This window comes from the organism of the source record quoted next, unplaced genomic scaffold, assembly GCF_019419815.1.
Source record: "Pyrus x bretschneideri cultivar Hongxiangsu unplaced genomic scaffold, Pyrus_bretschneideri_v1 Contig7, whole genome shotgun sequence".
Taxonomy (NCBI): domain Eukaryota; kingdom Viridiplantae; phylum Streptophyta; class Magnoliopsida; order Rosales; family Rosaceae; genus Pyrus; species Pyrus x bretschneideri.
Window position 1 is genome coordinate 3,307,124 of NW_025999809.1, and position 14,748 is coordinate 3,321,871.

Sequence of the window (14,748 nt, forward strand, 5' to 3'; positions counted from 1 at the left end):
TGCACAAGGTACCCGTTATCCCATATCTCATTTTCTTTCCAACTCTCATATCTCTTCTGCCCATTGTTCCTTTTTAGCTAACATTACAGGTCTATCTGAGCCCACCACATTTGCTGATGCTATCCTTGATCCAAACTGGCAACAAGCTATGCACACAGAATTAGATGCGTTACAACGTAATCACACTTGGGACTTGGTCCCTCTTCCTGCTGGTCATAAGCCTATCGATTCCAAATGGGTTTTCAAAAAAAAGTACAAGTCTGACGGTTCTCTTGATCGTTACAAGGCTCGTGTTGTTGCAAAAGGATACACACAGATTGAGGGAGTTTATTACCAGGAAACCTTTTCACCCATTGCCAAACTCACCACTCTGCGTTGTCTCCTTACCGTTGCTGCTGCCCGTACTTGGTTCATTCACCAGTTAGACGTTCAGAATGCCTTTCTTCATGGCACTCTTCATGAAGAAGTCTACATAGAACGCCCTCCAGGTCTTCGCCAACAGGGGGAGAATCTTGTATGTTGGCTCAAAAAGTCCCTTTACGGACTCAAACAGGCATCTAGAACTTGGTTCACCACTTTCTCAGATGCTATTTAAAAAGCCAAATATCATCAATCAAAAGCGGATTATTCCTTGTTCACCAAGGTTCGAGGTACTTCAATCACTGTTGTTCTTATTTATGTTGATAACATACGTATCACAGGAAATAATATCCAAGAAATGGAACAACTCAAAGCCTTCCTTTTCAAACGCTTCCGCATCAAAGACCTTGGTGATCTAAAGTATTTTCTGGGAATTGAGTTCGCACGCTCGGAAAAGGGAATTTTTATGTCACAACGAAAATATGCACTTGATATTCTACAAGACTCAGGGTTACTCGATGCACAGCCAGATCCTTTTCCAATGGAACAAAACTTAGCACTTACACCCACAAATGGAGCATTGTTGAATGATCCAACTAAATATAGAAGGTTAGTTGGAAGACTGATATATCTCACTGTTACTAGACCGAACATTGTTTATCCCATTCGTACTTTGAGCCAATTTATACACAAGCCACGGAAACCGCATTGGGATGCAGTTATGCGAATCCTTAGATATATCAAAGGCACTCCAGGTCAAGGTATACTATTTTCAGCCAACAATAATCTAGACTTGAAAGCTTTTTGTGATTCTGATTGGGGAAGATATCGTGCCACCAGAAGATCAGTTACGGGATATTGTATTTTTCTTGGCAATTCACTTATTTCTTGGAAGTCCAAGAAGCAAGATAATGTGTCCAGGTCATCACCTGAGGCGGAATACCGTGCTATGGCAAATACTTGCCTAGAAATAACTTGGCTACGATACATATTACAAGATTTACGTGTTCCCCAGAAAACTCCCGCTTCATTATTTTGTGATAATCAGGCAACCTTGTACATCGCAGCAAATCTTGTTTTTCATGAACGTACCAAGCATATTGAGATAGATTGCCATATTGTTCAAGAAAAATTACAAGCTGGTATAATTCGTCCTATGTATGTGCCTACACTCCTTCAGTTAGCTGATATTTTTACAAAGGCTTTAGGGAAGGATCAATTTGTGAAGCTGCGAGACAAGTTGGGCGTTCGTAATCTTCACTCTCCAACTTGAGGGGGAGTATTAAGAATATATTGTAATTAATGTATAATATTGTATTAGTCTAAACTAGAGAAGGCTATTCCATGAATTGTGGATCACAGCTTTATAGGATTAGAATCAGGGTTTGACTTTTCTATTTGTATTTGTATATATATGGGCCACTTACCCCCTGTTCAATATATGAAATATTTCAGCCATATTATTCCTTCATATGTCAATCCCAGGAACTACCTAGCTCTTTCTTAATTCATGGTTTTTAAGTCACGCCGAAAAATTTCTCATTTTCAAGTACAAGATTATTTGCATACACGATTGGATACAAATTACTGATCAGATTTATTTCGACTTAAATCCTCGTGAGATACCATGAAATACAGCACCCTGCTAGCAGCTCGCAGGGAAAAAACACAAAAAAGGGGAAAACCAAAACCAGCTGCTGCCATAACTACATCATTCGACTTCCAAACTTTGACCACAGTACCACGCTTCTACTGGCAAGGCTTCAACGGGCCTCCACAGAGTCCGGAGTTGCCAGCATAGCTTTCCGGTCCGAATGAAACAGGACCGTCAAAATTTGGGACTGGACCGGAAAGACTATTGTTGGCCACACTAAATGTTTAGAGCCTTTTGAGCTGGGCAAGTTGTGCAGGAATTTCACCCGAGAACTCATTGTTTTCAAGCTTAAGCACATTCAGATAGCTACAATTCGAAAGAATCTGGGGGGATTTTCCCCAAGAAGCTGTTCGATAAGAGATCAAGAGTCATAATAAACGCAAGGATTCTGCCAATATCTTCAGGAAGAGATCCACTGAGCTTGTTGCCGGAAAGATCTAGGCCAGTTAAGCTTGAGCAGTTAGATAAGCCCCGAGGAAACTGACCTTTTAGTCCCAAATCCGAAAGCCTGATGTTCAAAACTTTGTTCTCGTTTGGGTGCCAGCACTCGATTCCAAGAAATTTTCAGATGAAGCCTTCGGTGGTATTGCTAAAATCCCATAAAAGGCATAAGTAGCCTGAAGGATCTTCAAGTGAGGCTTTTATGCTTTTGAGGCAGCTGATATCACTCTCAACACCCAAGCTGAAAATACAAGTAAGCAATAAGACGCAACAAATGAAAATGTTGCCAAGAAGATGTTGTTTGCACAACAAGGTATCACGTATTAAGAAAGCCATCAAAACGGCTTAAATTTTTTTAGTGTTTTAATAAAATTGAAGCCAAATGACCCGAGCTAGAGATAGTGCTCAATCAAACCCACAAGTTCTTTGGCTTTTAATAACACTGGAGAATATGAAAGAACCCAGAAATTGACTCGGAAAGAAAGTTCAACCAGAAAATTAATGTCCATATGGTCAAGACATAAGTTAGATGCAAGAGTGGTTGTACGTTCATGTTTTTTTTCTCGACTACCATGTCAAAGAGAATTTTTTTTATAAAAATAGAAAAGAATTGTAATATTATATATAACCCAGTTTTGTGTTACTATTGATCTATAGTTTCCAGACGGAAGGATTTTAAAGGATTTTAAAAGTGATAGATTTGATAGGATTTAAGAGAATTAAAGACTCTTACAAAATTCATATAAATTTTAAAGAATTTGAACGTATTGTGGTGGAAGGATTTGAAATCTTAGGGGGTGAGGTTGGATTCTTTTTAATCTTGGTTATATCTACTTTTTGCTCTCAAATCCCACAAAATCCACAACTTATTGAAATCCTCCAAAATCTTAATTTTTTGAATACACTTAGATTTGGATGGATTCTAAAATCCTTTAAAATCTTTTAATTGACTACACCAAGATTTGAATGGATTTTAAAATCCTTTAAAATCTTTTAATTGACTATACTAGGATTTTAAAGTCTTTTAAAATCCTCTCAAATCCAAGTTTGACTACACCCCCCTTAGGCCATCTTTAATCAAGGGTTGGCCAGATGACTCATTTTAGCCCTCTCGTCCTCCAAGATATTAATTTTTTAATGAACAGTAATGGCCATATTTGCCTCCATCTCCAACTGAGGGCCAAATGGCCATAGGGCTAAACATAATTTATTATTTAAAAACTACAACTTAAATTCAAATCCAATAGCTAAGTGACGTCAGCTAGCCGTTGGATTTGAATTTTTTTTTGCAATAAATAGGGTGGATATTGGGCTATAATTCACACAACTTTGAATTCAATCTATTTCAATTCAAGTTTGCAATGAATTCCAACTTTGGATCCTCTTCGGATTCCAACTAGGGGTCCTCATCCAATTCCAAATTAGAAGAAAAATGGGCACAAATGAGACAAGAAGATGAGGAGTCTAATGAAGAAGTTCAAGTAAGGTGCAACAAATAAAACAGAGCAACAGTCATGGCTGCAGCCATGGTGTGTCAGCCAACTGAGGAATAACCTCAATGGGGTGGCTCTATTGCTGGTCGCTCTTACAAACCACCGAAACAAAGCAATGACGCATGCCAATCTGATGAACAACTACTTCAACCCCAACTCAGTGTACATAGAAGAGGATTTCAGACGTCTCTTCCAGATGAGGCGTCATGTCTTCAAGCGTTTACTTCATGATGTCCAGCAGGTCAATCCATACTTTAAACAGAAGCGGGACAGAGCAGGCCGCCCTGATTTCTCACCTTATCAGAAGGTTACCATTGCACTCCGAATGATGGCCTATGGCTTCTTAGCTGATTCGATGGATGAAACCCATGGTATGTCAGAGTCCACATGCCTTGATACTCTTGAACAATTATGTGACATAATTTTTCAGGTTTACAAAGAAGAGTACCTCCGCGAGCCAAATCAAGAAGATTTGAATCGGGTCCTTTGCAAAGCTGAAGACCGTGGGTTTTCGGGCATAATAGGGCCATTAGACTGCATGCATTGGGATTGGAAGAATTGTCCCACTAGATGGCAAAGAGGCTTTAGCGGAAGGTCGAGAAAGCCAATTGTTGTGCTAGAGGCGGTTGCTTCATATAACACATGGATCTGACATGCTTTCTTTGAAATCCCTGGATCCCAAAATGACATTACAGTTCTTGGGCGTTCACCCCTCTTCAATCTCCTGATGGAAGGTAAAGCACCTCAACTTGACTACTACATCAACGGCCGTCAATACAATATGAGGTATTACTTGGCAGATGGCATCTACCCAAAGTGGGCGACACTTGTCCAAGCAATTCCAAACCCTAGGAATGACCCAGAAAAATTGTTTACCTTATAGCAAGAGGCATACCAAAAAGATGTTGAGAGAGCTTTCGATATTTTACAAGCACGGTGGAAGATCATCAGCGAACCGGTAAGAGGTTGGAGTCAAGAAAATTTGGACTCCATCATGATGTCTTGCATCATATTACAAAATATGATAGTGGAGGATGAGCGAGATGAGTATATTGATGGAAAGTCTGATGACGACCAAGAAGATCCAAATAGGTCAAGAAAGGCTCATGAAAAAATATATGATGGGCCTAATTTTCCTTTCAATCCAAGAACTAATAGTATCTCTATAAATGAGTACATGAGGCGCTATAAAATGATACGTTCTTGTGCCACAAACAAGTACCTACAACAAGATCTTGTTGCACATCTTTGGGCCAAAAGAATGGAGTAGGCGTTATGTTGTTAAATGTTTTTAAAAATGTTGTTTAAGTTTCATGTTGTTAAATGTTTTTTTTTATGTTGTATAATTTTTATGTTGGTTAATGTTATTTAATGTTGTTTCATGTTACTTAATTTAATTTAATGTTGTATAATGGCTTTGGAAGTTATTGGAAAAAAAATAGAATTTAAAAAAAATGAAATAAATTTTGTAAAATAGAAGTTATAGGAAAAAAAATAGAATTTATAAAAAATATGAAACGAATTTTGTGAAATAAAAGTTATAGGAAAAAATGGAATTTAAAAAAAATTATGAAACAAATTTTGTAAAATAGAAGTTATAGGAAAAAAATAGAATTTAAAAAAAATATGAAACAAATTTTGTGAAATAGAAGTTATAGGAAAAAAATGGAATTTATAAAAAAATATATGAAACAAATTTTGTAAAATAGAAGTTATAGGAAAAAAAATAGAATTTTAAAAAAATATGAAACAAATTTTGTAAAATGGAAGTTATAAAAAAAATAGAATTTAAAAATAGAAGTTATAGGAAAAAAATTTGTAAATAAAAAATAAAAATTTCAAAATTAACGGCTACCTGACTTCAGCTAACCGTTGGATTCAAATTTTTTTTAAGCAATCCTATCAGTTATAACCGACAGAAATATATTAACCAACATGATTGCTCTATTTTCTGGCTAACCAGCCAGCCAGCCTTTTGGCCCTTTCAGATTCCGTGGGGCCCACAAGCCTTCTGGCCTAGCCCTCGGTTAGAGATGATTTCAGGCTATTTTGGGTCATCTGGCTTTCTAAATCCTTCTGTTGGAGATGGCCTTAGTAAGAACATGCTGCTTTCTCTTTTTCTACAATCAAAAGCCGCTTTTACCCATTTGATTCGTATGTCGATCATCGTTCATCTCTACGATTCCACTGGGTTTTCATCGCTTTACCATTCGGTTTGTGTTTTGTCTCTTGCCAATCTCTGCTTCTCTCCTGGTTTTGCTCTTGCTTTTAGTTTCTCTTAAATCTTCTGTTCTTAGTTTTGGTAAAATATTCACTGCAGATTTTGGTTTTTCTTTTTTGGGGGATTGTTTGCAGAGATGGATCTATAGAGGGACATGGGAGATCCCAAGACCCCTCGACGATTCTAAAATTCTGCTAGAAATTTTTTGGAGGACCCCTCGTACTTGACCACGACGTCTGTGCTGCAGGTTGCAGCTTGCAACGAAGAAGAAGACAGTAGGGCCGCGGGGGAGAAGAAAGAAAACAAACAAGCCTTTTAAAAAATTGGTCCAAAACGCAGTGTTTTGGCCAATTTGTTTAATTTGTTTAATTTTTTATTTTTTATTTGTTTAAAGCCTGAGACAAACGGTGTTGTTTGTCCATGATTCCATACTCTCTTTTTTAAGGCCTAGCCCCACACGGGCCATCTTTCCCGAGAATCCTTTCCCCATTCCTCTGTTTTGCCCCCTAATCCCCCCATCTTTCTTATATTCACCCAATTCCAAAACCCTAAATTTCTAATCCCACCCAATCCCATATTATAATTACATTACTCGAATATCATACCTCCACTTGTTTCAATTCTCCAAGCCACCACCATTTGGTTTAAAATTCAAGTAAATATTTTGGTATTCTAATCTAATCTCAATTAAATTATATTAGATATTGGTGGAGTTTTTAGTCTATTATTGATATGATTGTTGATATGTTTTATGTTTTGTATACTCATTTTATCATTGAAATTTAGATGGAATTTTTGTTTATTGGTTGATTGGTATATGTTTTGTGTTTTTGGTTAAATGTGCAGTTTAGAAATAAGAAATATGAAAAGATTTTTCAAGCCAAAGCCAGTAGCACCATCTACTTGTTCGGGTAGTTCGAGCTCACGACAAAATGAGTGTGACATTGATTTTAATAATCTTGAGAGAGAGACCCGGGAAAAAAAATTCGCCCTTCTAATATTCAAGATGAGGTCCGAAGAGCATATTTGCAAATGGGACCTTGTAGGCCTACAAAGTATGAGTTCCCATTTTGTGCGTTCTGATAATGATTTTTCTCAATTGCCGGAGATTAATGAGCTTGCTAAGAAAATGGTGGAGAAAGGGATGCATCGAACATTTGCATATGTATATTTGCTTGTTCAGTTGGCTTTGGTTTTACCAGTTGCAACTACTTCAGTGAAGAGGGCATTTTCCGCTATGAATATCATTAAGAGTCCACTTTGCAACAAAATAGGAGATCAATGGTTGAATGACAGCTTAGTTGTTTACATTGAGAAAGATGTTTTTCATGTATTGGTAATGAAGCTATTATGGAACATTTTCAGACTATGAAACCTCGTCGTGGACGCTTGAATTAGGATTTTATAGCTTGTAATGTTGTTTTGCATATGATTTTTGAATGAAATATATTATATTTAACTTTTCGATGTTATTTTTATCTATAAATTTTTTGACCTTTATTATTGGGACCCCGAGTTTAAAATCTTGGATTCACTGATTGTTTGGGTTCTATGTTTCCAAAGGGTTCTGCATCGCTGTAAACCTTTGATTTATCGTTGTTTTGCGAAAGCTTATAAAATTTGTATCAAACGTTTTTTTTTTCTTTCTAATTTTGCGATCGCTGACGCGAGAGTTTCAGAGTGTTTTCCTCTTTTTCCGTCGCAATTCTGGGTTTTTGACCGGCCTTTTGACGAATTTTTAGTGTAATCTGGGCACAGCCTACCTTCAGATCATTGTTCAAACAAGTTTTATTCAACTCAGGTTGGTTTTCTAACACCTGTGTGTGAGTTGTTATTTTGAATTTGTGTTGATTTGGATGAAACATTAACTGTTTGGTTTTGCGGTGAGTTGTGCCAGTTTATCTAGGCTTTGCCTGCTAAAAGCGGATTTTGTGTTTGGTTTGGGTATGATTTCCCTCCACTGAGATTTGATAGGAGTTGGAAGGCTGCTGTTGGTTTGGGTTTGCTTTCCTTGGTTCCACTCCTTCGTAATTGTGTATGCATTTCTTATTTGAATAAGTGTATTTGTGTTTTTGTTTTTGAAGTTTCATTTTGTATGATTTCATTTTAATGAATGTGTCAAAGTTTAAGAAAGCAGGAGTGCTTTGATGAATTGTTTGTTGATTTTGTGTGATTTCATTTAGATGGATATCTTAAAATTTGAGAAGGCAGATGGGCTTTTAACATTTGTTTTTCATTGTTTAAGCATCTAATGTTATCATGTAAGGGACCAAGTTCTCCTGCATTACTATAATTACATTTATATATTTTTTTTTTGAGAAATATGATAGTTCATTGATATAAGGAGAAGCAGTACAAAGAACGATTAGGTTTTTTCTTCCTTTTACCTTTCTGTTGGCTTTTCTCTCTCGCCAATCTGTGCTTCGATCCATCTTCATTTTGTGTTCTGTTCTTCTAAAATCTTGCATTCCTCCCAAATCCTTCGTGCTTTATTTGGCAAAATATTCACAAAATTGGCCTCCAAATTTTCGTTCCATATTTTTGGTTTTTGGGGAGGTTGTGCGTTTGTGTAAAAGCTGGATCTGCAGGTAAGAGTTCTACTTTGTACAAAGGTTATGAACTACAGTTTGTGTTTGGATGGCTGTGATTCATGTTACACGATCTTGGTTTATATGTTTAGTCTAACAAGAAAAGACATCCCCAAATCAAACTCTATGGTACTGAAATCAGTTTCTTTTCTATGATGTTTAAACTTGGGTCGTTTCTTCTTCCTCCTATTCCTTCTCATTGAATCTGGTTCTTCAGGTGTTGGTCTCTGTTATCATCGGCGATCCAAGAGTTGGGACTGTTGTTTTTTTCATCACTTTTGGCTATTCTTTTTCACTTTCATTGTATCACTTAATTTTTAAGGTGTATTGATCAGGAAGGACAAAAACTTAACATTTTTTGTTGATGTGTATTCTTTCCTTTTGATTAAGAGATATGTCTCTGATTATCAATGTTATCGATATGGGGTAATTGTTTTGCTGTTATAAATTCTTGAAACTGTAAGTCCCTCTATCTTCATCGTGTTAAAACTATATATCGTGATTGCAGGTTTTTAAAAAGTTGACCTTCGCAAATTGTTCAAAAAGAAAGCAATTCTGGTATTGATTAGTATAAAGACTTAATAACAAAGGTAGAAATAAAATGTCTCGCATGATATATTTTGGTTTGGGTTTGTATTGTGTGATTTCCAATGTGGATTAATTACTTAAATGATTTTGGATTATGATCATTGCATGTTTTTTCTTTTTGTTATTCTTTGTTTTGCCAGCATTTTCTACAAATCTGTTTTATTGTGTTGGTGTGAAACTGCATTATAAGATTGTTTTAATTGCTATTGTTTTAATTGCTTTGCTTTGTTTTTCTCAGTTTCTATTAGATGTTCTTTGCAAATATGAATAGTTATTTTACACCTATTTGATAAAAGATAGCGTCAAAACTCCTCCAATATGTGTTTAAGTTGTCCCCCTTCTCTTTCTAATTTATATTGTTTCCATACGCTCAACCATAACACTAAATTCCGAATTTCTTGCCCATAATGATGTGTCTTATATCTCATGGAAAAGCTCTCAAGTCCACTGCACTGTCCAACTTTTTTGCCCACTTCAGGTACTGCTTTTAGCATCAAAATCCTATCTATATCTAACCTTTCTTAGCATTTTCAGTTGTTTTAGGGCAATGATGTGCATGAATTAATATAATATAAACTTACATAGTTTGTGAGTTCAACCATTGAGGTTTCTAACTGGGTTTTGATTGTTTCACTAGACTTTTATATGTTTCAAATGTTTAAACATGGACACTTCTAGCTGGATTTTCATTGTTTGGTTAAACTTTTATGCTTCATGGTGCTTGTGAAATATAAGTTCACCATTGGTACATAATTAAGATTGGACTTGATATCATTCAGGTTTGATTCGTTCAACGCTCTTGATTGTTGTTTTCAAGCCAACTACTACATTTTCCAACAAATTTGCAAGGAACAACCAAGCTGGATTACAGCCAGATTCCGTCAAATTATATCACTATTGGTATTCCAGCTGCCCAGCTTACAGAAATTACAAGGTTTGCTCCACTCTATACTTCTTTGATACATTTCATTCAAATTTGTATATTTCGGTAAGAAACAAACTTTTATCTATTACTTGAGTTAGGCAGAGTTGGAAATAGATTGAATTAAGCTGAGTTGTATACATAACCTTCTACATGTTTTATGCTGTTTAAAAACCCACAGCATCGCGCGGACACGGTTGTTAGTAATGACTAAAGTAGGGTGTTATAAAATAAGTAGACGACGAAATTAAATATGTCACAGTCAATAATTTCTTCGTTTTAAGGTCATTCCTTTTTGTAAAAAGATGAGGGACGACTTGGACAATTGACAGCTTAACCCAAAATCCAAATATTGTTCTTTTATTTATTTGTGTTCCTCTTTTGTGCAATTCAATGAACGGAAAGGGATCCTCTTTGGATCCCTTCCAACAAAACCTACTAATCAACAAATCTAGACCTTTGAAATTTAATTCAACGACTAAAAATAGGGGATTCCTTTCAAAGTTATAATAATTTTAGCTGTTGGATCAAATTTCAAATGTCCGGATTTGTTGATTGGTAGAATTTGGTGGAAGGGATCCGGATCCCTTTCCCAATGAACTAGTAGTCCGATAATGCGTATTTTTTCCAACAACAAAAAAAAAAAAAATCAATGTTTTATAAAATTTCTCTTTTTTAAGTACAAAATTATTTGCGAACACGATTTGATATAAATTACTAGTTAGATTTGTTTTGACTTCAATCTTCGTGACACACGATGAAATAAAGCACACCGGTAGGAGCTCGAATGGGAAGGACAGATAAAAAAAAGCAAAACCAAATAAGAAAGAAAATAAACAAATATAAAAATATGAAAATGTCCTAAACTATTAAAATCCAAAGAAAAGATGGTAAACGATATAATTCGCTTGAATTCAGCCTGGGCTCGTTGCAACATAATGAGTCTTGTAGTTCACGTCATTCTCTTTGAATCTATATATTACAGATCCAAAACAGACATACCAAACCAAACTTGCTTCAATCCAGGCAATTAGAAATTCCAAAACATTCACTTTTAAGATATAATTATAAAATAATCTATTAACATGTGAATTATCAATTTTCAATTACTTTTCATGATTGTCCCCGCTTCCTTTTAATTTTATTACTTGTGAAATAACTTAATTCTTGTCCTACATCACGAGTACTTTTGCCACATCACGCCCTATCTTCACTCTTAAGTTCTCTATTTCTTAAACCCAAAAAGTGGTCCAAGTTCTCCACTTTTGCTTCTATATCTAAGAGAGAAAGGGATCATTTCTAAATTCCTTTCACCAAATCCACCTCATCAATTAATTCAGGCTTTTGAAATTTGATCTCATAGCTAAAGTTATTATAACTTTTAAAGAGGTCTCTTGTTTTTAGCCTTTAGATCAAATTTTAAATGTCCAGATTGATTGATGGGGTGGATTTGATGGAAGAGATCTGAAGATAATCCCTTTCCTATCATATACGAGGAGATCAATTAATGATGCAGAGACAGCAGAGGTGGCCAATTTCCTTACACACATGGTGAAATTGACAAATACCTAAGAACACACCACAACATAATAGAGTCGATGAGCAAGTTCCTAAAGCCACAATGTCTAACTATAACTATACATACAATGGTACAAAAGAGGACGAGAAGGAGAAAAATATTCATTCCATTACTTCGGCTATTGAATATGTGTTGCTTTTATATTTATATATATATATATATATATATCTGTGTGTGTGTGTAAAATATCTAATTGTCGACTGGAGAAAAAAAAAGACTAATCATTATTGTCAACAAAAAGAATCCGACATATTATCGACCGATTTTCGACATTCTCTTCGTTATTATATTATGTGTCAACAAATCATGAAATAAGCAGACTTATCAAGCAAACTGAATACTTATCAAACACAGAAATGCCTTTTCCATTTAGACTTTATATCTCCTAATTCAAAGCTTCCTTGGAGTTCAAGTTCATTCAAGCACCTTTCATTGCACTTGGTTGTATTAGTGAATCCAAATCATGTCAATATTTTTCTCATCTTGGGTTTATTGGGATTTTTAGGGTTTTTGTATTGATTGATAGATTTGGAATGAATATTTTGTGGAAAAAAAATTCTAAGTTAATAATTATAAGTAAAAGTTTGATGAATTTTTGGAAGCTTATATTTTATAATCCCATTCTTGTAAATTTCTGGTCCTGCCATTGAACATAACCACCGGAATTTGGGACTGGACCAGATAGACGATTGTTGACCACACTAAATGTATTAAGCCTTTTGAGCTGGACAAGTTGTGCAGGAATTTCACCCAAGAACTCATTGTTTTCAAGCTTAAGCACATTCAGATAGCTACAATTCGAAAGACTCGGGGGATTTTCCCCGAGAAGCTGTTCGATGAGAGATCAACGTATGCATAATATAATTTGAGAGGAATATAATAACATCACATGAGGATTTTCATGGTACACTGAAATGCTCCGGAACAACAACTCTGCATATAATTTCACTGAAACATAACTTAAAAGGAAAAAGGTTACTGGCTACCAAAGTTTAAATCCTCGATAGAAAACCCACAAGCGACGCACACTAGGAGCTCTTGGAAGGAAAAAAACAGAAAAAAAAAGGAAAAGCAAATCCAAAACCAGCTGCTGCTGCAATAACAACACTGTTCGACTCCAAAGCCTTAACTAGAGTCGATTGACAACGCTTCAGAGGCTTCCCACAAAGTCCAGCATTGTTTGCGTAACTTTCTGCAGTGATTGCAGTATGGCTACCGAAGTTTGGGACTTGGCCAGACAAAAGATTGTTGGCCACGCTAAATGTTTTAAGCCTTTTGAGCTGGCCAAGTTGTGCAGGAATTTCACCCGAGAACTAATTGTTTTCAAGCTTAAGCACATTCAGATAGCTACAATTCGGAAGACTGCGGGGGATTTTCCCCGAGAAGCTGTTCGATGAGAGATCAAGAGTCGAAATAAAAGCTAGGATTCTACCAAAATCTTCAGGAAGAGGTCCACTGAGCTTGTTGCCGGAAAGATCTAGGCCAGTTAAATATGAGCAGTTAGCTAAGCCCCGAGGAAAGTGACGTTTTAGCCCCAAATCCGAAAGCTTGATGTTCAAAACTTCGCTCTCGTTTGCGCGCCAGCACTCGATTCCTAGAAATTTGCAGATGAAGCCTTCGGTGTGGTTGCTAAAATCCCATGAGCTTAAGTAGCCTGAAGGATCTTCAAGTGAGGCTTTTATGCTTTTGAGGCAGCTGATATCACTCTCAAAACCAAAGCTGACACTACAACTTAGCAATAAGACGCAACAAATAAAAATGTTGCCAAGATGTTGTTTGCTCAACAAGGTATCACGTATTAAGGAAGCCATCAAAACGGTCTTAAAAATTTCTACTGTTTTAATAAAGTTGAAGCCAAATGATCAGAGCTAGAGATAGCGCTCAATCAAACCCACAAGTTCTCTGGCATTTAATAACACTGGAGAATGTGAAAGAACCCAGAAATTTCACTCGGAAAGAAAGTTCAACCAGAAAATTAATGCCCATATGGTCAAGACATAACTTAAATGCAAGAGTGGTTATGCGTTCGTGTTTTTTTTTCTCGACTACCATTATCAAAGAGAATTTTTTTTATAATAATAGAAAAGAATTGTAAAATAATAATCAAAGTAAGGTGTTATAAAGTAAGTAGATGAAGAGATTGAATATGTCGCAGGTAATAATTTCTTCATTTTGAGGTCATTCCTTTTTGTAAAAAGATGAGGGACGACTTGTACAATTGACAGCTTGACCCAAAATCCAAATATTGTTCTTTTATTTATTTGTGTTCCTTTTTTTGTGCAATTCAATGAACTAGCAGTCCGGCAATGCGTGTTTTTTCCAACAAAAAAAAAAAAAAAATCAATGTTTTGTAAAATTTCTCTTTTGCAAGTACAAGATTATTTGCATACACGATTTGATCCGAATTAGTGGTTAGATTTCTTTCGACTTCAATCTTCATGACACACGATGAAATAAAGCACACCAGTAGGAGCTCGAAAGGAAAGAACAGAGAAAAAAAGGAAAACCAAATAAGAAAGAAAATAAACAAATACGAAAATATGAAAACATCCTAAACTATTAAAATCCAAATAAAAGATGGTAAACAACATAATTCGCTTGAATTCCGCATGGGTTCGTTGCAACATAATGAGTTTTGTAGATCACATCATTTTCTTTGAATCTATATATTACAGATCCAAAACAAACATACTAAACTAAAATTACGTCAATCCGAATAGTCTGAAAAGTTCAAAACATTCACTTTTACGATATGACCATAAAATAACCTTTCAACACGTGAATTATCAATTCCCAATTACTTTTCTTGATTGTCCTCTCTTCCTTTTAATTTTATTACTTATGAAATAACTTAATTCTTGTCCTACATCATGAGTACTTTTGCTACATCAGTGCCCTATCT

General features: G+C 35.6%; 1 protein-coding gene and 2 pseudogenes across 1 annotated transcript; 1 reads left to right on the forward strand and 2 right to left on the reverse strand.

The window, feature by feature from the left end:
• Positions 1-2,109: 2,109 nt before the first annotated feature.
• LOC103934384 lies at positions 2,110-2,964 on the reverse strand (annotated as a pseudogene).
• Positions 2,965-4,063: 1,099 nt separating this feature from the next.
• LOC125472454 lies at positions 4,064-4,600 on the forward strand. The gene has a single exon (XM_048573926.1). It carries the CDS (start codon positions 4,064-4,066, stop codon positions 4,598-4,600), a length of 537 nt encoding a protein of 178 aa, XP_048429883.1.
• Positions 4,601-10,042: 5,442 nt separating this feature from the next.
• Positions 10,043-13,786, reverse strand: LOC125472428 (annotated as a pseudogene).
• Positions 13,787-14,748: the final 962 nt, after the last annotated feature.